The sequence below is a fragment of the Anser brachyrhynchus genome (genome assembly GCF_964034855.1).
Source record: "Anser brachyrhynchus genome assembly, chromosome: Z".
Lineage (NCBI taxonomy): Eukaryota > Metazoa > Chordata > Aves > Anseriformes > Anatidae > Anser > Anser brachyrhynchus.
The window spans coordinates 69,396,632-69,420,999 of NC_137697.1; the positions used below are offsets into that span (position 1 = coordinate 69,396,632).

General features: G+C 38.5%; 1 protein-coding gene across 5 annotated transcripts in view; it reads right to left on the reverse strand.

Annotated features, from left to right (window-relative positions):
* Positions 1-871: 871 nt before the first annotated feature.
* The window catches only part of SUSD1 (sushi domain containing 1), a 47,580-nt gene continuing 24,083 nt past the window's right edge, over positions 872-24,368 (reverse strand). For 2 of the 5 annotated variants that reach the window (XM_080573337.1, XM_080573338.1), the window contains exons 11-16: positions 23,785-23,971; positions 13,005-13,098; positions 11,667-11,922; positions 6,871-6,910; positions 3,922-4,015; positions 872-1,964 (exon numbers count right to left, since the gene is read on the reverse strand). In XM_080573337.1, the coding sequence (XP_080429463.1) occupies positions 1,826-1,964; positions 3,922-4,015; positions 6,871-6,910; positions 11,667-11,922; positions 13,005-13,098; positions 23,785-23,971 (810 nt within the window). In that variant the 3' untranslated portion in view covers positions 872-1,825. Of the gene's footprint in view, positions 1,965-3,921; positions 4,016-6,870; positions 6,911-11,666; positions 11,923-13,004; positions 13,099-15,574; positions 15,851-20,068; positions 20,253-23,784; positions 23,972-24,368 lie in introns of those variants that run through there. The other 3 variants (XM_080573339.1, XR_013943324.1, XR_013943325.1) reach the window with 3 other exon arrangements.

Genomic DNA, 24,368 nt, shown 5'->3' on the forward strand with positions numbered 1-24,368 from the left:
TTCCGAGAAGACAAGCTAGGTAGAGAACAGTCACATGCCTATTTGCCCAAGGTTACATGAAGACCTCCAATGTTCTAGAACGAAAGATGAACTTCATGTCCCTGGTCCAGCACAACATAAGGTAACTGCTGGTCTTAGTATATGTGCAAGAAATTTTCATTCACAGAGGATGTCATGTCACGTCTCTTTAAATTACTTCCTGCCTCTTCAGCCCTCTTGTATTTAGGAACAGCTGCTTATGAATTCTTGCTGGACAAGAGTGTCAGGAAAATGAACCATAATGAAGTGCTTCAGTTTATACAGCTACACCAAACCTTGGCAATCTATCCCAATGAGAAATGGAATTAAGAACAGAATGTGTGAGAATGAATTCCACAGGAGAAACTGCAAACTTAAGTAACAGTAACCCAACAAGAACAGTTCTGTTATTTTTTCTTAATCGGTGGAGAAAAATGCTACCAACTCTTTATCACTAATGTAGACAAAGGCGTTTTTACTCAGCTGCCAACTACTGAAGACCTACTGACTTGATGGGCAGATGTAGTAATCAGTGGAAATGGTGCATAACAGAAGTAATACCCATGTACTGCTACTGCCCTAATCTCAGAAAAATATCCCTAGCTATTTGCAATTTTATGTTAATTCCTCTCTGCTTTACCAACTACAAAGTCTGCTGTTACACTTTAAAATATCCCTTTTGAACACCAAAAAAGGAATTATACCACCCAGAGAGACTGCATGCCTGAAATAATAATAAAAAAAAAATAAAAATAAAAGCCAACAGGAATCAGAAACGTTTAGAATTCCAAAAAGGGATATCATATATTCAAAGCAGTGAGATACAGAACATAACTTCAAAAAAGCAACTAAATTACTAAAGCTCAAAACTTTTTATTTCACCAGTTAACAGAATGATTTTTCTAGTATTACCTCAAAGCATCTTCTGAACAGGAGTGGAAGTAAGCACAGACAATTGATTTTTTCTTATAGGAGGGAAAAATATTATTTGGGAGGATGTCATAGGAAATTGGTTAACTGTACTTTATCAACTGACTCTAACCACATGTTACATACCTGTGCAGACAACGATTTTAATGTCTTTATTCAGTTGTAATTATAAAACAGAGATTAATAAAACTGCACTTAACACTGGTAGCTCTTGATTTAAAATAGTTTCACATGACACTAAAGCTACTTATTTTTTTTGCAACTGCAGTTTTATAAATTGGTGCACTATTTGCAATTATTCCTAATTGCTATGAGCAATGATTGCAATATCTATGGAATATGTGTTGGTGACACTATTTCATGTGACAACTTCACTCTGTACTTGTTACTGAAGTAGCATTATGCATGAGTGACTGATGAAATCTCCTACGTTTTCACTTGAAAAGACAGCAGGCACTTAATCTGAGGTAAAAGTTGATCTGTATTTTCTCTCATAATGGGTCAGTTTGTATGTCCTAAGGCATCTGAAGTAGCAGTTAATCCTCAGACAGTCTCAACTGGATCAGGGGATTATTCACGTAATCAGGTATGATACAGACACTTGCTATCAGGCATCCATGTGGCTGGAATAGCTAAAGCCTGTGGCCGACACATGAGATGCATGCTAACGTCTCTGACACAACATGTTTGTGATGGAAGGTTTTTCTCTCCACACCACGCTGTCAGAAAACAAGGGGACGCAATAAAAAACTCAGTAACAAACACATTTCAACTGTCAATGCTATAGCAGAGGTGTGCCTTACAGCTACATCCTGACAGGTGTTGGCTTTGGCAGGGAGACTGCATTTTCTTTATGCCGACTTTGAGGGATAACACGTTAGAGAAGAGAGACATTTTCAGTCTCTAGGGACGATGATGCAATCCCGGCTTGTGTCATACCCATGGTAGCAGATAAACGTACACCCTCGCAGGCTAAAGCAGCAGGTGGGGAGTGCACTGCACTGTGGAGATAAGATCTGAAGAAAGAGAGAAATATCCAGTTAGAAAAACAAAACAAAAAACAACCAACCAAAAAAAAACTTGAAAATAAACATTTAAAACCAAAGCACAAGTCTGACACAGACCTCGTGACACTCATACTGACGGGGTAAACCACATTTTCTGAAGTTTTGGAGGGTTTTCTTTGAAGACCCGAGCTGCTGGTATAATTCTGAACACTACAGCTAGTGTGCGGTAAGTATAAAGTGTTCCCATAGTGTCAGATGACTGCCTGACCTAGGTTAACTTTGGCGATGATAACACTCATGCCCAGTGTAGATTTTCACAAAACTGAAATTTTGTCACTGTCCTTATACATCTGAATGGGCATCATCTAGTGAAGGAAACAAAGGATTAGGAGGAATGAAGCAAGGTGAATGTGTGACTAGGTATCTCAGTAATAACTAAGGGCTAATACTTAAATGAAAAAAATATTAATAACATTTAAGGACATGAGCACTCAGGCCCATGTACTTCGTTAATTCAGTGCCAGGCAAACTCAATGAGGATCAGTTAAAACTTGTCAGCAACCATGATAGCAGGAATTCATGATCTGTCCCACTGCAGTAACATGATTCCTGAGAGAGCTGACATGACAAGCTGGTGAGCACCGGAATACAGAGAACCTTAGTGACAGAAACTGCAGAGAAATCAAGCTTACAGGGACCCCAAGAAATAATCCAAGACCATTCAGCTGACCCCATGGCACGACCAACTGTGGTCATGTCATTCCTGACAAATGTTTGTTTAACCTGCTCTTACGGGCCACCGAGAAGCCAGAGTTTCACAACATTCACAGCAACCTATTCCCACGCCTCCCTCTCCTACCATTCAGGAGTGCACAGGTATATCCACGGGCACCATGGACAGGAGCAGGTTGGACTTTCCATAACAGCTTTTGTGTCTTTGTAAAATATCTCATTCCCTGGCAGCCTCTTTTCTGCCAGGCTAAGCAGCCTACTAGTAGTAGGTCACCCTACTGAAGAGCCTTTCAGACCACAACAGATGAGGGATGTGCTTCACGCTGCAATAAGCCCTCTGCCAAAACCTGCAAGGTGAGACACCAGGACAATAATAACCCTTTCTGCCTCTAAGGCCAGGTTGGATGGGAGTTTGAGCAAGCTGGTCTAGTGGAAGGTGTCCCTGCCCATGGCAGCGGGGTTGGAATTAGATGATCTTTAAGGTCCCTTCCAACCCAAACCATTCTATGATTCTATGAAATCCATAAATTCCATGCATTCCCCAAACTGTAGGCTCCTGACCATGCAAGCGACATAAATTGGAAGAATGTTCTTGAACATATTAGAGCAACAACAAAGACCTGTTTTGTAGGCAAGAGATTTTACACGGACATAGACATACACAGTTGCTGAAAGGCTCCTTGTTGTTTTACCTTTGAAAGGAGAACAGTTATAAAGTCATTGCCCCTGCATGAAGGATCACAAAATATAAAGAAATCAATCATATTTCCAAAATGCTTTAATTGTGTCCTTTAGCTAAGAATCGAACACTACTGAAAAACCATCTTCATCAACATTTTGAAGGAAGTTGGGGACACTGGAAATTGGCTCTTTAAGTAAGTAACATACAGCAACATTTCTGTTGGCATGACTTCACTTTTAGAGTAGCACACCAGACAAACTTCTAATTACCATTAAATCAAAACATATCTGAACAAAATTCCTCATGCTCTTCACTTTCTGCATCCTTCCTTTACTATGAGTCCGATACTTTTCAGATGTTTCCCGAGTGATTGCAAAGACATAAAAGGCATCAATTCAAGCAAAGTCAGAGTAAGGGGACACTGAAGGAATTCTTCATAAAATTTATAACCCACCAAAGAAACCTTAAACAAGCAGGTTGGCAAGAAAGACTATCTGAAAAGCAAAACATGTAAGCCTTCTGGAGGACAGCTTAACTGGAGTTTATACATACCGTGCTGCTGAGAATGACAGGAACAGTATAAGGCAGACAGCAGCAAGTGACCCAAATACAACAGCAGTCATGTATTGAAGAGTGGGTGATAAATCTGAAAGAAAAATATCAAACAGATCAAATGAACAAATAGCAAGTAATGAAGCTTCAGTCTGGCGATGGACCTACTGAGTCTGCTCAAAGCTAGAGTACTGTAACAAAACTACTGTGCTGGACTTGCCATGCCATCAAGCAGTAATAGAGCTGACTATTCAGCAGCTACCAGACTGCTGAGGATGTAAGATTAAATGGTGCATTTCTCAAAAGCAATTACACTTCTCCATCCACCAGTTTCCCACTTTTTTTTTTTTTTTTAGTAAGATAATTACTGTCCACATTTTCCCCTCTCACCACTGGCAATTTCAGTCTAAATCAAATGCCAAGGTAGTCTCTTGTAACAGAAAGACCTAATGCTTAATTAAATGGCTTGATGCATCTCTTTCAAAATTTTTGTAATCTGGGCATGGATTTCCCTTCCCCATTCTTTTTTCTTCCCAAGTGAAAAAACCAGAAATAAACCTGGCAATGATAGCCTTAACCAAGCCTATCTTACCAGAAACCACTGAAGGACAGAACAGAAGGCTTGTAGTGATTTACAATTGAAACCAGAATTACTAAGAACTACCTGCAAAGGTTCCCTGAGAAAAGAGAAAACAATCCTTTCCAGCTACCTCCTTCCCACTTTCAGTATTAGTCAAGGGTTACCCATTTCCTTCTCGATTTCCCACAGACATCTAGGATAATGGATTTTGTTCCCACAAGATTCCACAACCCTACTTGCTGTTAAATCTTGCAAGCACAAGTATTTAATGTCTCACCAAAAATTTAAATTCTTGCAAAAACAACACTCAGTGAAATTACAGCATATGTCTACAATGAGAACCTGACTGCCCAAACATCAGAAAAGCAATTTCTGTTACTTAAGTGGAAAACTTTCTTTAGCTCATCTGAATGCACCGGCACAAAGCTGGCCGGGCATTCACCCAAAACATCCTCAACAACTCATCTGAAGCACAAATAATCATACAAATCCATAAGGCGCACTTGATCAGTTAACCATCTTTGCTCACGTCTCCTCAATAAAACATGACTTGTGTCTAAGTAGCAACTCTCACCTGCTATCTTAGTTGACGTCTGGGAGAATAACTTCAGACAGAGACCCTACAAGGAAAATCTGTTCTCCCTACAAGCACGTTCAGTTTAGATACAAGTTATACCTGTCCTTACATCACTGTCATGCCAGTTTCCATACGTTAGTTACACAGAACAGATGCTGACCCTCCATAAAAATGAAAGAGCTGCCTTCCCAACTCATTGTAGTCTATTTTGTGAAAAAACTCAAAATCTACTTTACTCAGACAACTATTTGTAACAGAAGTAAGCACGCTTGCTATAGCTTTCTACCACTCTTTATGACAATGATTTATCCAAGAATGTATACCTTTGTCTATGTGGGAGTTGAAATCTTTCAATTTAGTTTACATGTAATTTACAGATCTGCCCTTCACACAGGTTGAGTTAAGTATAACTCCTCAAAGGTTTCAGTAAGCCAAAAATACTCTCAGCCTCTCCAACTGCAGAAGTCCAAGGACACTGCTTGGCTGGAAGTCTGTACAATATAGAGGAAAATGCATTTACAACAGAAAACCAAAGGCCTGTCCTACTCCCACATTCCATTGCCCATTCTTTTTCCCAAAATAAAATCCACCTATACCTAAGACCATCTCTGACAACGCTCCAGATGGTGATAAAAAACAAGTTCAAAGAGGACAATTCTTCGTCTTTTCAGAATTATTTTACAGCTCTTGCCTTTTTGGACCAGCAATAGAGCCATCAAGCCTATTGAATCTTTGAGCTTATCAGAGTATCTCATAACCACAACTGCCTAAGTGATATTCTACGTGTGGTGGTAAATGAACCAGTCTGCGCGTAAACCACAAAAAAAAAACAACTTAGAAATAAATAAACACTTGTCAGTGGAAGACTAGTAATAAGAGCCAGATGTGGTTTTTGATGAACAGTGGGGCAAATGCAACACAAGCGCCTCATCATTCTAAAGTACTATCTCACTCTCCAGTGCCATTGAATTTCCAAACACCAGTTCATGAATCTTTCAACTCAAAAGCAGAATTTAGAGTTTGTAGGAGTCTCTAGTGGTGTTGCCTTTTTTTTTTTTTTTCTTCTCAGGAGAGGCAAGTGCTTGCTTTCCCTGAAACATGACAAAATTAATAAAGTAAGTACTTTCTACCACGGTGGAAAGGAGAAAAACTTGATTTAGAGCTGATTCCAAACTCTCCTCTGAGGTAATCTCTTTCTCTGAAACATTTTACAGTAGAAAAGAAAAACAAGGAGAAAGCTACACTCTCCCACTGGCTTTTTAAGTTTTGCCGTTATGCTTTATGAAACTGTACTTACAAGAACAAAAATTATCCATATTTTTCACTTCTGCATTGTGTCTTTTATTTTCCTAAGTTCACAAAAGGACTTAATCCTCCAAGGACTACCAAGGTGGAATTAACAATGCATTTCCTGATAGACAGAAAATATTAAAAACGAAAAAAAACAAAACAAAACAAAAAACACCTCAAAGCCTATATAGAACTATCTTAAAACTAGTTTTTAAGATTTCACTTCTGTTCTTCAAGTCCTTTGTGCACAAATGTTGCTGTAAGATTTAGATGGGATGCAAAGAAAGAGTAATACTGTAAAACAAGCACAGAATCCATTTTGGAACATCATAATCTAGATACCAAAGTGCAAAATGAATTTTTTGCCTCTAACCTCTCCCATCCTCAAAGTCATTCAACTATTATTGGAGAATGAAAGAACAGCCACAGCAACTACTTGTTTATGCTGCCAAGCAAAGCCATGATACCTTCTATTTTTTCACTAAAGAAAAATGTGACTTACTTTTAATTTGTGCCCATACAGCACAGGACTGTGTTCTCACCTGAAAATGAAAGCATAAAAATTACTGTTTCTCATGAGAGAAATTTATTATCACTTACACACTCTGCAAGAGCGGTCATCCACTACGTACTAAATTTTATTACTTTTATGAACGTTTTTGTTTTTTTTTCCCCTGGTAGCAGCCCCTATCTTGACTATAAATCTTATAAGCTATAAAGATAAGATCAGAGATACAGCTTTGATGAAAGCCCGGCTCTAGTTTTTCAGATCATCATTCTTCCTCTCTTTCTACAACCTATGCAGGTAAATGTCATCAAAGGATCTTTGAAGCTGCTTAGATACGAATTCAGAATTTATGAAATGCCAAGATAAAGCTGAATGTGCTGTATTAACTCTATCCCCATGTAGCACATATACATTGAAATACTTAATGACATGGTTTTCAAATACTACATCACTCCCCCTTCCCCCACGTCCCCAGTATGACAACTTGCTTGGTAATTTTAAAATATTTTTATACAATACTTAAAGTAGCTAATGTTTACAGTAGTTGAATAAATGTTTATTAAGGATCTTCTTTTGCAATTAACAAGTTTGCTTTTTACTGTAAGTTTTGTTCCCTGTATAGCTTTCCCCCCTGCACTTCACACTCATACTTACACAAGAAGACTCCCAAGTGCCAGTTCTGTTTAATATCTACTGTTTGTTTTATCATCACTGTGAATTCTGTTTTTGTAGTGCTTCTGCACATATTTTCCAGCTAAATGATTCTCACAGACCTTCGTAAAATAAATACACACTTTTTTTGTGTGTTTTAGCAAAATACATATTATGTTGCTCTGGATAATGACATGTTTCTACGAAATCGAAGGCTACATTTTGAAGCATTTGCACAGAAGGGCAAAGGCACATTTGTATGCATAATTTTCCTTTTGTGTGTTGGCATGAAGAAGTGTGGAATTTCAGTGCTTCTTAAAATATTTTTTATACAGAATTTTCTGGTTATTTAAAATGACAAAACACTAACAAAGGGAATCCTATTAGGAGAATCAGAATAAATATTATGGGGTGGATTTAAAACCAAATGCCAGATTCTGGCAAGCATTCATATAAGTGCCATCATCTTGAGATAGCTGCCTCTGCCACATCCTCTGGTTTGCAGGAAATCAGTGCTCTCCTGCCTGTAAGAGAAGTTAGAGAGCTCCCAGGAATCCCTGCAGTGAAGTTCACTGACCTACACTTCACACGAAATCAAATTACAATCCCTTTCTTTAATGAATTAGCAGCTGGTCACAACAGTAAACCTCAACACCCTTCCAGAAAATTATTAGTTAAATTACTCCTGCAAATACTCAAGCATCCATGGATCTCAAACTCCAGATTTCAACCTTGGTATTCAGCTTTCTACACTGAAACCAGTTAAACTGGGGATAGAAACTCCTTTCAGAGATGAACACTTAAAAGACTTCTGGAGAAAAGAGAAAACATCTTGTACACATACACTTTTCTTAGCTGATTTCTTATTGAACTAGTTTTAACAAACTTTTCTGCCAGCAGTGGCCATTTTTGATTAATTTTTTTAAAAAAATCCCTCAGATTTTTATTGAAAATACTGCATGTTACAGAACGGAGTTACCTTCACCTTTCACAGTAGTACTCTTACTTTTTACATGAATAAACTGTTCGCTCCAAAACAGCTGATGTTGACCCTGAAGACTGAGGCTGAACAAAAGTTATACTAAAGAAATTAATCTCAAATAATTTTAACCTCGAAGCACCTTTTTTAGTTCTGGCCCTTCACTTTGAGCCTTGGCTCTTTGCACAGCATGGAATCCATAAAGTAATCACTGGAGACAAAAATAGGTACCACATGGGGCTGAGTTATTTGATTAGAAACATCCTTTACAGAGAACAACACTTAAGTGGAACAAATTGTCCACCCTTGGAAGTAGTGTTTTTCCTTGTCTGTTCCCAAACCATCCCCTTGTCTCCATCATTCCTATATTCTAATTGCCAAATTCATCAATATGAAAAATGGTAATTTCTATTATCTCTAACGTCCTGACTTCCTTTTACACTCCCAATGATCTCTTCATATAATATGATCAGCCTTTTAACACATCTGAATGTCTTGCACAACTGAAATATGCATTTCTGGTCCTCCACCTTGAAAAATAAGCAGGAAATAAAAACCACACAGCAGACAGCTTTCTCAGGGCTTCCAAATATGAGAAAATGATAAATGAAAGTGAACTCAGTATGACAGAATAGCTTACTTGTCCTTACCATGTCCACAAAATTTTATCTGAGCTGATTTTCCCACCTTTGCTACGAAGAAGATATGTTGGGTATATGGAGGAATAACGGCGATAAAAAAATCACAACCTAGCCATGATTTTGTAGCATGTATGACACAAAATATACCATTCTCAGCATGAAGGGACCTTGAGCCAGAAGGCACTTTGGCTGTATTCAAGTAGAAATGTAGGCATAGAATCACAGGCTGAGGTTGGAAGGAACCTCTGAAGATCATCCAGTCCAATTCCCCTGTTGAGTAGGATCACCGAGAGCATGTTGCACAGGATGGCATCCAGGCGGGTTTTGAATATCTCCAGAGAAGGAGACTCCACAACCTCTTTGGGCAGCCTGTCCCAGTGCTCTGTCACTCTCGCAGTAAAGTGCCCTGATTTCAGATGTGATAATAACTGAGGGCCAATTAAAGATCGTATTTTAGAAAGACTTTTAAATATGCAATTTTAGAGTCCAAATTCAGTCACTTTAGTGATCAGACTCTCAGAAATTCTCAGCACCCAGCAGACTTCAATTTAGAATTCTGAATTCCTGGAACTTCTCTAATACCAACAGTTGAACAAAATACGGTGGCGTGAGAACTGAAGACAAACCATACTTATGAGTTAAAAGAAAATGTTCCATTTCGAAGAAGAAGGGACGGGAATGAAAGTTGTCTGGTCTTTTCAACCCCAATGATGATTTGTAACTGTTATAACTTATGTACTGTATTTATTAAGAAAAGCCATACAGGAAAGTGTATATTAGGGAGCTAATGTGTTCTGTGTAATGAAAGGAAGCCAATGTGTGTGTGTGAATGTGTAATGAAAGGAAGCCAAGAGTGACTTCTACAAATAAAAGTATTAATATTCCATTAAATTGGTGGCCTAGAAAATATGTCTGGCAATGCTGAAGATGAAAAAAAACAGGAAATATTCTATATCAAAGAGAATAAGAATGTAACTTAGAAGCAGTTCAACAAACAGCTTGCAGAGCTGCTTAAGCAATCTGCACTGTCATGTGCAGGAAAAGCCTCAACACAAATAATAATAAGTAATGTTCCCCAGTAAAAGAAAACATCAAAGGAAAAGAGCTGGGGAAACCAATATGTAAAACCCTACGATGTATAAACTGAGCTCAGACTTATTTAGGAAAGCTTAGACAGGCTAAACTTTTATATACTTCTGTCCATAACAATCCTGCTCCACGGAGTAAATTCTTCTAAAAAATACAGTCTGACATCCAAAGTCTGGAATATTTTGGGCTTACTTCTCCTGAACCAAATGTCTTTAGATGTCATTTCTCTACTTACTGCCTCACGCAAATAGTTAAAAATTTATGACAAGTAACAGACTTGTATCAGGATCAGAAACCAAGTTGTCTGTGCTACAAAACTTCCTGGGCTATTATTAAAGTAGATTGCACAAAAAAAACCAACTACATACTTCGCACTGATTAATAAATATCAGCAACAGCTCTTACATGTACTTGCTTTATTTCACTCAGTTTGGACTGAAACAGTTACATTTCTTACCAGAAGCTGTATTCACTTATTCAGATTTGGGTGTAGGCATCCAAAATTACACAGAATTATTTACAAGTGACTCACAGATGAATTTTTGCCTGCTTCCTTGCTTCATGCTGCATACACAAGGCCCCAGAACTCTATTTTCATGTTATGGACAGCAGGCTGAGACAACTTTTAGGTGTTTTGGGTATTTTTTGTTTAGTAGGTGGTGGTTTATTTCGTTTTTATATTTGACATTCACGAACTATATGCATGTGAAAATTACAGTGCATGGGAGAAAAACTACCTACTGCTGAGGCCGTAAGACTGACAACCTCTTGACCATTGAGATGGATAATGACTGGAAAACTAGTGGCATAATGACATTGTGGGAGGCAAAACACTGGAACACTGAACAGCTGAGAGAAACCTATAGTTAAGAAACATTTTGTTTCTAAATAAAATACATATTTACCTTAAAATGTAAAAAAATAAAATAAAAAAATGCTAGTAGCATGGTTTTTCCAACCAACCAACCAACCTTCCTCAAAGGAGATAGAGTTGACATTCTCTGTTGTTCAGAAGGTAACACACATGTCAAAATATACTTTTCCCTTATCACTTGGAGAACTGGAATATAACTTACAATTCAAAACTGAGAGAATTTTTCATTGCTAAGGAGAGATTTTCAGATTTTCACACTAATCTCTTTCACCAAGTTCTCGCCTAATAGACACCCTCAATTGTGCAGGGAAGAGATGGCCCTTCATATTTAGCTCTTTCTATTGTTTGCCTTTTGGCATCCAGAGCTGCTCCAATGTTACAATGAGATAAATATCTGTATGGAATTACAGGAGTTATTTAAAGAGGCTTCAGATTTAATCTAATTCTGTCAAACAGCATCATAAAAATTTAACACAGAGCTAACGTTTTCCTTTTTTTTTCCCCAGCAACACTTCATTCAACTGGTATAAAGAAAAGGTTTTAGAACATCCATTACCTTATTCCACTCGCTTATTATTCTCAAAAAAACACAGTACTCGTTTCCCAGCTTTAAAGGAGCATTATAAAACTTTCCGTAGTAATGTCTGTCTCCAAGAGCAACTGGCATGTTATCAGCAACATCCTTCGCCTGAAATTCAGCTGCTACATATCCCTTAGTGTCAGTGGTGTTGCTAAAGAAAGTTGCAGCAGCAAAGGAGTCACAAATAAAAGTACTTTGCAAACCCAGAGGAAGCACAATCACTTGATAAAGACTAGAGTGAAACAAAAAAAAGTAAACATTAGCCCTCAGTTCAATATAATAAACAACAAATATTCATTACATTTTCATATTATGTTTTCTACATACAGCCTTTTAACTGCTTTTAATCAATTTCCAATACAAATTCTTCTTGTACTGAAATATTTCTCTGTGAGTGTTCCCTTGCATTTTGAAATAAATGCATGCACAGTTTAAACCCGGGACTCCTTGTCACATGCAAATTAACATGTCCATTCATACTCAGAAGAGCATCAAACCAAGTTATTGCAGGCTACCTTTTGCTTCTCTCACCTTACACTTAAGTTCATCTGCAAAACAGAAGACATCACTGGCCTCTAAAAACAATGCCTAATTTCTGAGAAACAAGAATTTTTCTGTTTCAAGGAGAGGACAGATACCATTTGTACAAAATTAATTACATCTGTCTCCAAACCTCTCAAAACAATGTTTTGTTTACGGTATTCAAAAGTACGAAGAGTCATTGTTACAGCTGTTACACTTAGTCATTTCCCGATATATTATCAGCTTTCAAATGTTTTCTGCTTTACCGAAAATATATATATTTTTGAGTTACAACTACCTTCTCTTTCTTTCACAAACAGCACTTAGCAAGATATAAAACCTTTTTCTCTAGAAATGTATTTTGGTAGTAATACTTTAATGTGAAAATACTACTTCAGCATACGCATAAATACAGACTGTTCTAAATTGCCTCTGTGTCCTAGAAAAAAAAAATTCTGGCTGCATGACTTCACTGGAAAACAAAAATTACAGGGGTTGTATTGCTCTTGGATGCATCGATAAAAGTCTAGTGTGACTTTACCGTGTATAAGGGGGGAAAAAAAACAACACTGAGAACTCAGAATTATCAAAAACAGACTTTCGGTCCAGAAAGTAGAGAAGTCTTTAGCCAAATATTCTGCTAAGGGAGGCAAAACTGGGAGTTACAGCTCAACTTTTCTCCCATTACTAACAACAACAAAAAAATCTAATCCAAACAAAAATCTCCAATATGCAAGTAACATAAATCTGCAGAATGTTTCTTGAAAGATTAATGAGTGCTCGTAGACAAACCTGATCGGCCCATTTCGATCTTCTGCTTTCCGGAGTCTGAGCAAGGGTGGAGAACCTTTTGCTGCAACAAATTCTACATCTGGGAATGGGGGATCTAAAAAGTAAACAAATACCAGCACTTCAGAGAGGTTTTAGAAATATTGCAGGCATGAGGGTTCCTAGTTACTTCTTCCACCAGACTTCCTCTATCAACCAAACTTCAAACCCCAATGGCTACAGTCTGACTGGTCAAGAAAAACACTGGGCAAATATGAGCACAATGAAACAGCAACCCTAACTCAAACGCCTGCATTGAAGAACATGTGCCACTTGGGAAGAACAGAGAAACAAAGAATAATGACAGACTGCAAAGAACAGGAAAGATTTGTAGGAAGAAGCAATATTATTCAGTAGACTAACTGAAATGGTCAAGGAGAAGTAAAATGTAAATCTTTGGGCACATAGCCCACTACGAGAAATAAGTCAGTATGAATAAAGGAAAATTTATCAGAGTCAAAAGTACTTTCAAGAAGGCAAGTTCTATAGTTACTGCACACAATCAGCTAGTGATATCCAGCCCCTTAAATTGGATTTCGATATGGGTACCGTGCTCTAATTTGTTCTAGTGGGAATTTGCATCAAGGCCAAAACAGAACAAACACTTTCTGCTGCCAGTTTTGATGGCAACAATGACAGCTGCAGACTGACAGAGATCGGAGCTATGGTAATGGAAATTACCACTATCAGCCTAGAAGCACAAACGAAAAGAGCTTTGGTGTGTGCAGCTGGGTAGGGCAGAGTGTGAAGTTTAGATAGTATCACCCCAGAAAACCAAAAGAACTAGCATGGATATTTACAAGTATGGCTAGGCTGTTTGAAAACTCGTCTATCAAGCTGTTTACACGACTTTGAGTAACAAATGCAGTGCTTGTTTGCAGGGAAACCAAGGCTTCAGAGTGCCATTTGAAAGAATAATCAATGTCATGGAGACAAACAAGAAAACCAAGGCACATTTGCCAAAGTTAAGACACATCAGGCAAATTCTTGCTGAGATATGTGGACTTTTCAAACAGCTGCAATAGAAGCAGGTGTACATACATTTTGACCTACAGAAAACCATCAGTACAGCCGGAAAAAATGAGGGTTGGCAGAAAAACTGTAAAGTTTTTACAGACGAACTGGTAAATGGGGAGCTAGAAAAAGATAAAATGTTAAAAGCAGAAGTCCTGGTGTGCAGAAAGGTCATGACAGTTCCTCCAAGGCTGAACGCAGTAAGTACCAAGACTATCATTTTGTTAACAATCATGGTGCAAAATCTGGGTGCGTAGAGATGAGCATGCTGCTCAAACAATGCAAGGCAGTGTAAAACCAAAGCAGTATGGGGATGTTACACAAGAGGAACTGATTGAACTTGAGAGCTGTTGTTCTGAAGAAAAGGGATGCAATTCAACAGCATAATGTGAAAGGCGGATATACATGGGGCTACTAACATGATTTTTTTTTGCTGTATTTCCGAGGTTTGCTTGAGTAGTAGGAAAACCACCTTAGAATGATTGTTAGTCACCAGATCACCAGAATGGTAACAGAAAAAAAAAAAAAAAGAAAAAAGAAAAAAGAAAAAAGAAAAAAGAAAAAAGAAAAAAGAAAAAAGAAGAAAAAAAGAAATTGCAGCTTGAAAAAGCCTAAGAAATAGATTTCTGCAACACTAGAATAATACCAGCACAGGTACAGAGGATTCAAGTGTGGTAATTTCACAACAGTCTGAAGTTCCAATCAGTCCAACAGAGCTAAATCAAACCAGTGCAGAGGATGACTACAAAAAAGTACTATACAAATAACAAAGAAACTATCTTACAAGACAAACCAGAAACTTGTCTCATACCTTTGAAAATGAAATTTGAGAGCCTACATGATCGCTGCTTTAAATAGATAGCACCAAGATGGGAAAGGAACAACTTAAGTATAACATACCCAAAATAAACACAGCACGCCAGATATATATCCCTATGAAGGAAAACCCTACCTTGCCCTTGGTAAAAATCATCCTCAGGAGATCCTCCTGGCAAAGCTACCCTTTGGCTAGCTTACCTAGCCAAACTAATTGCCCTGGCAGTTCTCTTTATCAGGTCCTCTTCAAAACCAGGCTATTGGTAAACCACTCACAAAGAAGCCAGTTATGAATGATTAGGATTGAAATGAGAATAAGATCTGCATCCAGCAAAGCCTGAATGTTTTACAGAAGCTTTTCTCTAGCAGTAGACAAGGCAGAAAATCCTTTCAGATAGTCTCCTGAGTTAAAGAAGTTTATTACATGGCTGCCTGCAAGAACAGGTGTTGGTCTTTACTTTAGAGTGTCATCTCAATACTTTTGTGACTACAGATACTAGCTGAACAAAATAAATGAACAAGTAATATTTGACAGTCAAGCTCTATGTCCTTTACACCCTGCAAAGATAAGTAAACAGAACTTAAGACCTGCAAACCCTCCCTTAACTTCAATGGTTCCTCAGAAGAGACACTGGCAGTGGACCCGGAGATAGGAATATACATTCTGTCAGGGCAGATTTATCTGGTACATTTCTCATACCTACCTTTCTCTTCATATCCAGTACGACCAAGAGACACTATTGTTAATTTCTCTTGTGAATTTTCCAATATCCAAGAAAAAACCTGGGAATTTCTTCTTTAATGCCAGGTAGAATATGCAAGGCATGCAATGGTTTTGCATTCTTTTTCAAACAAGCGTTGATTGCAAAGGGGAACAGGCAGCAAAACCACTGCTGGCTCAGTTCATGACAATTACATGTTCCAAAATGACGGGAAAAATGCAGTATATGAAAACAAACTGAAGTCTACCACTGACAGCCCTAGAAGAGGGGCAAAAGAGAACAAAATCTGCAAATTACTGTGGTTTTAGCACTCAGTGTCTTCCGCTATTTTTAGTTGCTGTTAAGAAATACAAATTACTACAAACATCAAGCACAATTAAGACAACTGTCTGCTTTAGCAAGAAGAGCAAACAGCTTGCAACAATGCAAACTAATGATAATAATGATATATGGAATGGAACGGGTTTCATTTTTGCTTCAGTAAACAGTAAGGAAACTCTGAAGGAGTTACTCTGTACACAATATTTGGTCACTAGGAACTTTTAAAAAGGAGCGCCCTTCCAGAAATTTAGTGTTTGCCAAAAATATCTGCTCTAAAGACATCATACTGTCCAGAGTTAAAAATCCACATGGAAGAACTACTGACTTAACACCATATAGAAATGGTGGAGGGAAAAGGGGAACACCATCAACAGATAAATACTTGTACCAGGTGGATTGTGAGAAGAAAGCAAGATTCTCCAGCGTGTTCAGGTGCTGTTGACACAGCTTTTTTGTTGCTTTTTGGTAGTGGTGGTTGGTTGGTTGTGTTTTCGTTTTGTTTGTTTACTTTTTACTTTTCACCAAAAAAACAGACTAATACCTGTAGCAGCACCAGGAAAATGCAGTAAAACCTAGCAAGAAATACATCCAGAGGCAGTCCTGCTCTTAGCACTTGTCACAGCAATGTTGGGTTTCTAGTGCTTAGACATTTCATCATCACGCTGATTTTCTACATTAAGAATCGATGTGCTGAGTGTCCCTTTGAACATGAAGCCAGGCTGCAGGAAATAAGCGCACTTGCTTTCTCAAGTGCCATTGCAAAAGCACAGGAAAACAACACAGGCCTCAATGCTGGAGAAAAAAACTGTTACACTGTAATCATACTCTTCAGAAAAAGCTAGCTGTGTGCACTTCACTATCAGTCATCATTAAAGTGTTTCACAATGGAACATGTACATTTAGGTGTAAAAGTGTTCTCGAGAACAAGTCTTAGGAGGAGCAGCTGAGGGAGCTGGGGTTGTTTGGCCTGGAGAAAAGGAGGCTCAGGGAAGACCTCATTGTACTTTACTACTGCCTTAAAGGAGGTTGTAGTGAGGTGGGGGATTGGGCTCTTCTCCCAAGCACCAAGTGATAAGACGAGGGGAAATGGCCTCAAGTTGCACCAGGGGAGGTTCAGGTTGGATATGAGGAGAAATTTCTTCACTGAAAGGGTCGTGCGGCATTGGAACGGGCTGCCCAGGGAAGTGGTTGAGTCACGACCCCTGGAGGACTTCAAGAAACAGGGAGATGTGGAACTTAGCAGCAGGGTTTAATGGTGGACTTCAGTGCTACATTAAAGGTTGGGCTAGATGATCTTAGAAGTCTTTTCCAACCTGAATGAGTCCATGTTTCTACGGTTTATTTTTTCTTTAGTCTTGGAAATTGCAAACTGCTGCAAAATGAAGAACGTGGGCAATTTTACGGCATTCTCCAGTAGTGGTAACAGGAATACTTAATGTTTTTCCTGCCATCTGACCTTTGCACTGTTGGAAATACAATGCCAGCAAAAAAAACTGTAGCACAGATCTGTCCTGTACAGACATGTCAATAATCAATGCAAAAATCCATCCCTACACCATGTAAATAGGTCTACATATAAAAACCTTTGAAGCTGGATAATTCGTTTCTTATTAAAAAACCTTTGTTTGGGGTCAGCATAGTCCTGTTTACTGCTTCCCTTCATTATTTTGTGCTAGTGATACAGCTTTAAAAATAATAACGGAACTAAATCACAAAGTCCAAAAACAGATGGTAACTCTTCTGAAGTTCAGGGAAGTCAAATCAAAGATTTCTCTTAATGCCAAGTTATAATTGAAAACAACCATTGCTGAAATAATGCCATTTGTGTGATCTTATTTATTGCAAAAGAAGGGTTGTGTGGTTTTATTTTTTTTTAACGGTTATTCCAAGGCTGTATGTCCAAAAAACATTTTTACTGGATTTTAAAACAAGGAAGTCAAAAACACTGCTGTAAAATGTACACAATAATAAGACAGAGATACTGATTCAATAGAAAAGGAACGGGACTTATTTATTTATTATTTTTTTTTTTTACTATTTATACTGCTGTCTGAAGAGTAACTATGTTTATAGTATATATTCCAGTATAATTGCTTTAAGAGATTTCTAGTTTGGAGAAAAACATTATTAACAGATGGAAGGGAAGAAGGGAGGGGAATGAATCAAGACCATATCCACAGAAAATGATGACTTAAATAATCTTCTTTCAATACTGTATCTTAGAAAAAGAAATACTAGCAGGTTGTGTGGGGAGCTACTTTTCTTGTATGAGTTCATGGTTGGATAGTCCTTAAATCTACCTTCCTCCTCAATGTAGCTTATTCTTTAATTTTTCCCTTTTTGAATTTCAATCATTTTAGAAAATATGAGTTAAAATAACTAGCTAAGGAAAACAAAGATCAGTGCAGGTATATGGCTATAAATTTGTGAAGAACCACTTGAAGTAATACTAAAGAACTCCCAGCTGACACAGATGGAAGATACTACAAAAGTAAAGAATTCTGGTCAGCATATAAAGCACAGACTGTAAAGCATAGACTCCATCATCTCTATCAACTGTTCTGTTGAACAGAATAACAGAGTTGATGAGAATGATCATGATTTCACAGGTATTTATGAAAAAAATCTTGTTATGAATGAGGTCAGAAAAATAACTGAGAAGTAGAAGTCTGTCTTGGGACAGGTACTGTTTAGTATCTTTATCAATCACATAGTGGGATCGAGTGCACCCTCAGCAAGTTAGCAGATGACACCAAGCTGAGTGGTGCAGTCACACAACAGAAGGAAGGGATGCCATCCAGAGGGACCTGGACAGGCTGGAGAAGCGGGCCCATGTGAACCTAATGAGGTTCAACGAGTCCCAGTGCAAGGTGCTGCACCTGGGCCAGGGCAATCCCAGAGAGGAGCACAGACTGGGAGAAGAACTCCTTGAGAGCAGCCCTGCGGAGAAGGACTTGGGGGTTCTGGTGGACGAAAAGCTCGACATGAGCCAGCAGTGGGTGCCTGCAGCCCAGAAGGCCAACTGCGTCCTGGGCTGCACCAACAGAGGGGTGGCCAGCAGGTAGAGGGAGGTGATTGTGCCCCTCTGCTCCGCCCTTGTGAGGCCCCACCTGGAGTGCTGCGTCCAGGGCTGGGACCCCCAGCACAAGAGGGATGTGGGGCTGTTAGAGCGGGTCCAGAGAAGGGATACAAAGATGATCAGAGGGCTGGAGCACCTCCTCTGTGAAGAAAGGCTGAGAGAGCTGGGAATGTTCAGCCTACAGAAAAAAAGTCTCTGGGGTGACCTCACTGCAGCCTTTCAATACCTAAAGGGAGCTTATCAAAAGAGATGGAGACCAACTTCTTGCTCGGGCAGATAATGAATGGAAAACGGGGTTTAAACTAAAAGAGAGGAGATTTGGATTAGATGTTAGGAGGAAATCCTTCTCACCACTCAGAGGGTGGTGAGGCCCTGGAAGAGGTTGCCCAGAGAAGCTGTGGATGCCCCGTCCCTGGAGGTGTTCAAGGCCAGGGTTAGATGAGGCTCTTTGCAGCCTGATCTAGTGGGTGGCATCCCTGCCTATGGCAGAGGGTTGGAAGTGGGTGATCTTTAATGTCCCTTCCAGCACGAGCCATTCTGTGATATAAGTAGGTTTCATATGACCTTATGCATTTGAATAGTCTTTGCATAAATACAAAGCACACACCATGGAATTTGTATAGAAATGTTTACAGAACCAGTAGCTAATTTCCTCCTTACAAAAGAACGATTTTCATGCTCAAGCTTTATTCACTCCCTTTTCTCTGTTACAAAAGCCAGAAGCTCCTTTGCAATACTAGTGCTCTGAAGGAGCTCACTGTAATGGACTCTCTGGAGGCATATAATTTGCTGTCAGAGTAAGAGCTGTCAAAGCACTACTTCTCCAACAGTCTTTTACTTCCTTACTGGAAAGCAGATTTGATTTTCCCTCTCCATTTCCAGACCTTAAAGAACTCCCTCTGTGAAAGAAAGCATAAATCTTTTCCCATAATACAACAGAGCAGAACAATATATCCTTTATATATGGCCCTGTATACCCACGAGCACACACACAAATCAGACTTCACCACCTCATCTCTAATAGAATCATTTAAGCTGGAAAAGACTTGTCAAGATCGTCAAGTCCAATGTAGTACCTTTTCCACATATGAAGGCCACAGTGCAGAATTCTAGAAGACTATACTCAGTACGTGATGAACTTCACTCTTCTAATTCAAATCACTTTTTGGACTCCCCGCTTGTGAATTCCAACTTACACGCTCATAGGAAGAGAGAGAGGATACACATACAAGAGTATGTGGCCAGCATATATACCCTGGACTAAAACAAAAGGAATAGTATTTGAGAGACAAAGGAACTACTTCTGCTGTCTGAGATACACACATAGGCTATATGGCAAACCTACCCAAAATCAACAGAAAGTGCATGTACTAATAAGTAAGAAATGGCAGAAAGTATGAACATTAAGCGTACTACAAACTCAAAATATACTTTTGATTTTGAGGAAAAAATTGAGAGTAGGAAGGGTAAGGAGAAATTGTCATCAAATCTATTACGAATAATTTTACTAGAACGAAATGCAAGACTTCCCTATTTAGCAACTCAGACACAGAACAGTTACTTCTAGTGTCGAGAAAATTCTATCTTACAAATACAACGCCTTAGGTCACAGTGACCATGTCTAAATCAAAGAATATTAGCCAGACACCATAAATAAGCAGGCATTAACAAACATCCCAAAGACCAAAATTTTGTCACATGTCCATTATGAGACTACCCCAAAGCAAATGTCAGTATTATTACAATGTATCTCAACTGAAGTTACTCTTATTTAGAATATTAGAAGTGAAAGCCCTTGCATTAACTCTTTGTCTATTATCCTGTTTTTCAAACACTTGAAAGCTGTTATAAAACTCAGTTTTCTTAAATTCCTATGTGAAAACAGATAATGAAATTAAGAAGAATGACTTGTTTCAGCATGCCTACAAATAATCTACCAAAAAGAAGAGCAACATAACTGCCTGTAATTATAGTAATCCTGACAGAAATTATGAAAGACAAAAGTACACCCGGAAGAAACAATCCTTTTCCTTGGAAATAGAAAAAAACCAACTCCCTTCTGGTTTAAAAGACGATCTTGTTACAATCTTTTCACATCTACAATGTAATTGCTGCCTAACTACTTTTTATAATTGACTTAATTTCCTATCTTGAGTAGACAGGTGCTGAGAGCTTGTCTAAAATAAGCTAAGAAGACATAAAAGACTGTGTGAGATGTCTGTCACTGGAAGTATGAAAGGAGCAGAATTTCAATGATCCACGAAGCATTTGGTAGACTATATTTACCATCCACAAGATGATCGGCAAAAACAACTATGTGCTCAGCACAGAACTATTTTTAAAGGATGCTACTTGCCAGGATGAGAAGCAGGCTTCTGAATCCCAAATTTTGGGGGTTTTTCTTCCTCTTTAGAAATACTATGGATATAATATATCCTGGTTTCAGATATATGAAGTAGAAGTAGGTTTCTCATGCATTTACAAGTCCTCCTTTTTGGAAAAAAAAAACACTTGCTAGCATTTACATACTTACTGTATTTTGCAACACTCTCAAGAGTTTATACACATTGTCAGAAAACTAAATCTTCATCCAGCTGTGAGGTTTTTTTCCACAGTATTTGAAACTCTGCAGGTATGACTCCCCAAACTCTCAAAATATGAGAGACGTGTGGAAGTCTAGAAGATGCAACACCTAACAGACTGTGGATTTGCCCCCAGCTGGGGAAACAAACCAACTGAATGTGCATTTGTTAGCAGATGCTAAATGAAACTTTAGACAATAAACCAGGCCACTTCCAATGTATTAACAGTAAAACATCTGTGCAAGTCTCAGCTTCTTTAGTGCTTCTGTGCTTAAGGCATATCTTGCATTTACACAGTACTGTTAGCCAGAAAACCACGAGAGACAGACGACACTTTTCAAACTTAAGCTGGCAGAAAAACTGAGATCATTCCACCCACTAGAGAAACACAACCATCTGGTCTAACAACGTACATAATTACAAAATAACTGGACAAATGAAGAAGCAAATTATACACCTACTCTAAAATTGTAAGTAGTTATTATATAAATTAAGTTGCGTGTAAAGATAATGCAGTTCCCCTCCCATACAGAAGGCATGGAAGTCAAAGGGATATTGCCAAAAGAATTATTTTAACTGTTTCCTTTTCATCTTGAACCAGCTGAAATAGAAAAAGAATAAAAATAAAAATCTTAGTTAGATTCTCATTATTTTGTCAACTTTTTTTTGCGTGTTTTGTGAACAGCATGATTGCTGTTGCTGGCTTTGTAATTTTCACTCAATTTCAACCACAAAAAGACCCATTTCAACTTTTTGGCTTTCATTTAAAAAAAAAAAGCACAATACAAAGTGTTCGTGTGGCACACTTCAGGAAAAGATGGCAGAGCAATGCCTACCTTTTATTGCTCACTGAAAGAAGTAACTATCAGATATAACATGGCTTGTGGCAGGATCTCCCTTCGAAATGGCAATGACCTAACTTTTATGCGAAGATCTTTTCTGGGGCTACACAAGTGCATTTGTTAAGCACTAACTCAGTGGAGAGGGAAAACGTGCCAGCTGCCAAGTCACAAACACCGCTTCACACAGCACCTGCTGCAAAGTGTTCTCTAGAGCCCTTTTCAGTAAGTGATCTGATGCAATCCCGTAGAGTTTAGGAAATATGACAGGATGACAGAGAAAAGAGGAACGCCTTTACTCTGAGTATGTGCTCATAATTACCTCAGTCAACCAAACTCTTGAGACAGCTTATTATTTTTACGAAGCTACATGTACTCATGGATGCTACCTTTGAGTCACAGCTAGGCAACTTATGAAAATCAATTACCAAATCATTACTGCAACTTCGTTTAAAAGAAAAGCCATGTCATTGTATACCCTACACAGTACCTTTAGGAAACATGATGTTCTGCCTTTCAATCAAGTTTAAAAACTTTAGATTTACTTTTGAAAATATTGTAATACTATGAATTTCAAAAACTGCATATCTCCAGTTCTTCATCTGCAGTCAGAAGAGAATTGGTTCCACCTAATGGCTGAAAGAGTTACATACACCCAGAGAGCTTTAAGGTTTCTTACCTATCTATTCCAACCAAACAGGAAGGAAAGGTACTAGCACCAAGCACTGCATTTCACAGTGTAATAATAATAATCTAATACAGAAAGTCTGACAGTATAGGGGCGGTGTAAAACTATTCCGAACAACGAGTTGAGGATAATTTTTTTTAATCATGACATTTTAGTACCATACACATATCTTGCAAAATCCTGAAGCTGACTATCTCCCTACAGCGTGCTTTTTGATCAAATGCCTTTTATGTCTTGTACTCTACTAATTATAGATGAAGAGATCTGCCTACAGGACTCTTTGTACTTTGGACCCTTGTAGACTTTAGTGATATCTATTCTGCTTTGATCTCCATGGTGGAAACAACTGGCACTGAAAGAGTAACTCACTTAACATCTAACAGGGCTGGGAATTGAACCCCGCTCCCCTAGATACTTAATGTCTAACCCACCAAACTATCTCTTCCCTGCTGTGTGAAAACAGCACTTCAGAAACACTGCACCCCATTTCTCTCCTCCTTCAACCACTGGACTGTCAACATGTTAAATCCATGAAAGTGAATAATAATGAAGAATTATGAGCACAGAAACAGCCCTTTTGACAGCCCACCACACAATGCTGAGATAAACCATGCTGTTTCACCTGAGCCTTTTGCACCCAATAGGTCCTTTAGTAAATACAAAATATAAATGGCAGGACCTACCTGTGATTTGCGTTGTCATTGAAACCATCAGTGAAAAATTCAAAGCTACCATGGAAATATTAACAGAGTAATTGGTGCCTGGCTGCAAATCAAAACAAACTTCTGGAGCCTGCTTGTGTGTGGTAAGGTTGAAGGTCATTTCATGCAAGAATTCCTTCTGATACCAGCGCTGGCCTTGCACATGAAACTGAAACCAAACAATCATGGCATGGAAGTTGTAATGTGTTAACATATCACTTGCATTCATTCATATCGTACTCTTAATCAGAAGAAACCGCAGAAAAACACATCATTGCATACAGACTGCCAAAACTACTGGCACTGACAGTTATTCTAATTCAAATGCTTACAAAATTTGACAAGTGCAGTCCCTCTTGTTGATCAGCTCTGACAGTGTGCTAGTTCTTTCACTTGTCCTCCTGATAGTCTATCTTCTTTTCTTTGAAAACCATAATTTTCCCCAAGTCTTGCTTGCTTCCTAACAGGCAGACTTCCAGTAATGGTGCACTTTCATTGTAGCATATCCTCATGGTGCAAGGCGATGAGCTACAAAAGTAAGCTCACATGCATACATCTCTGGTTTG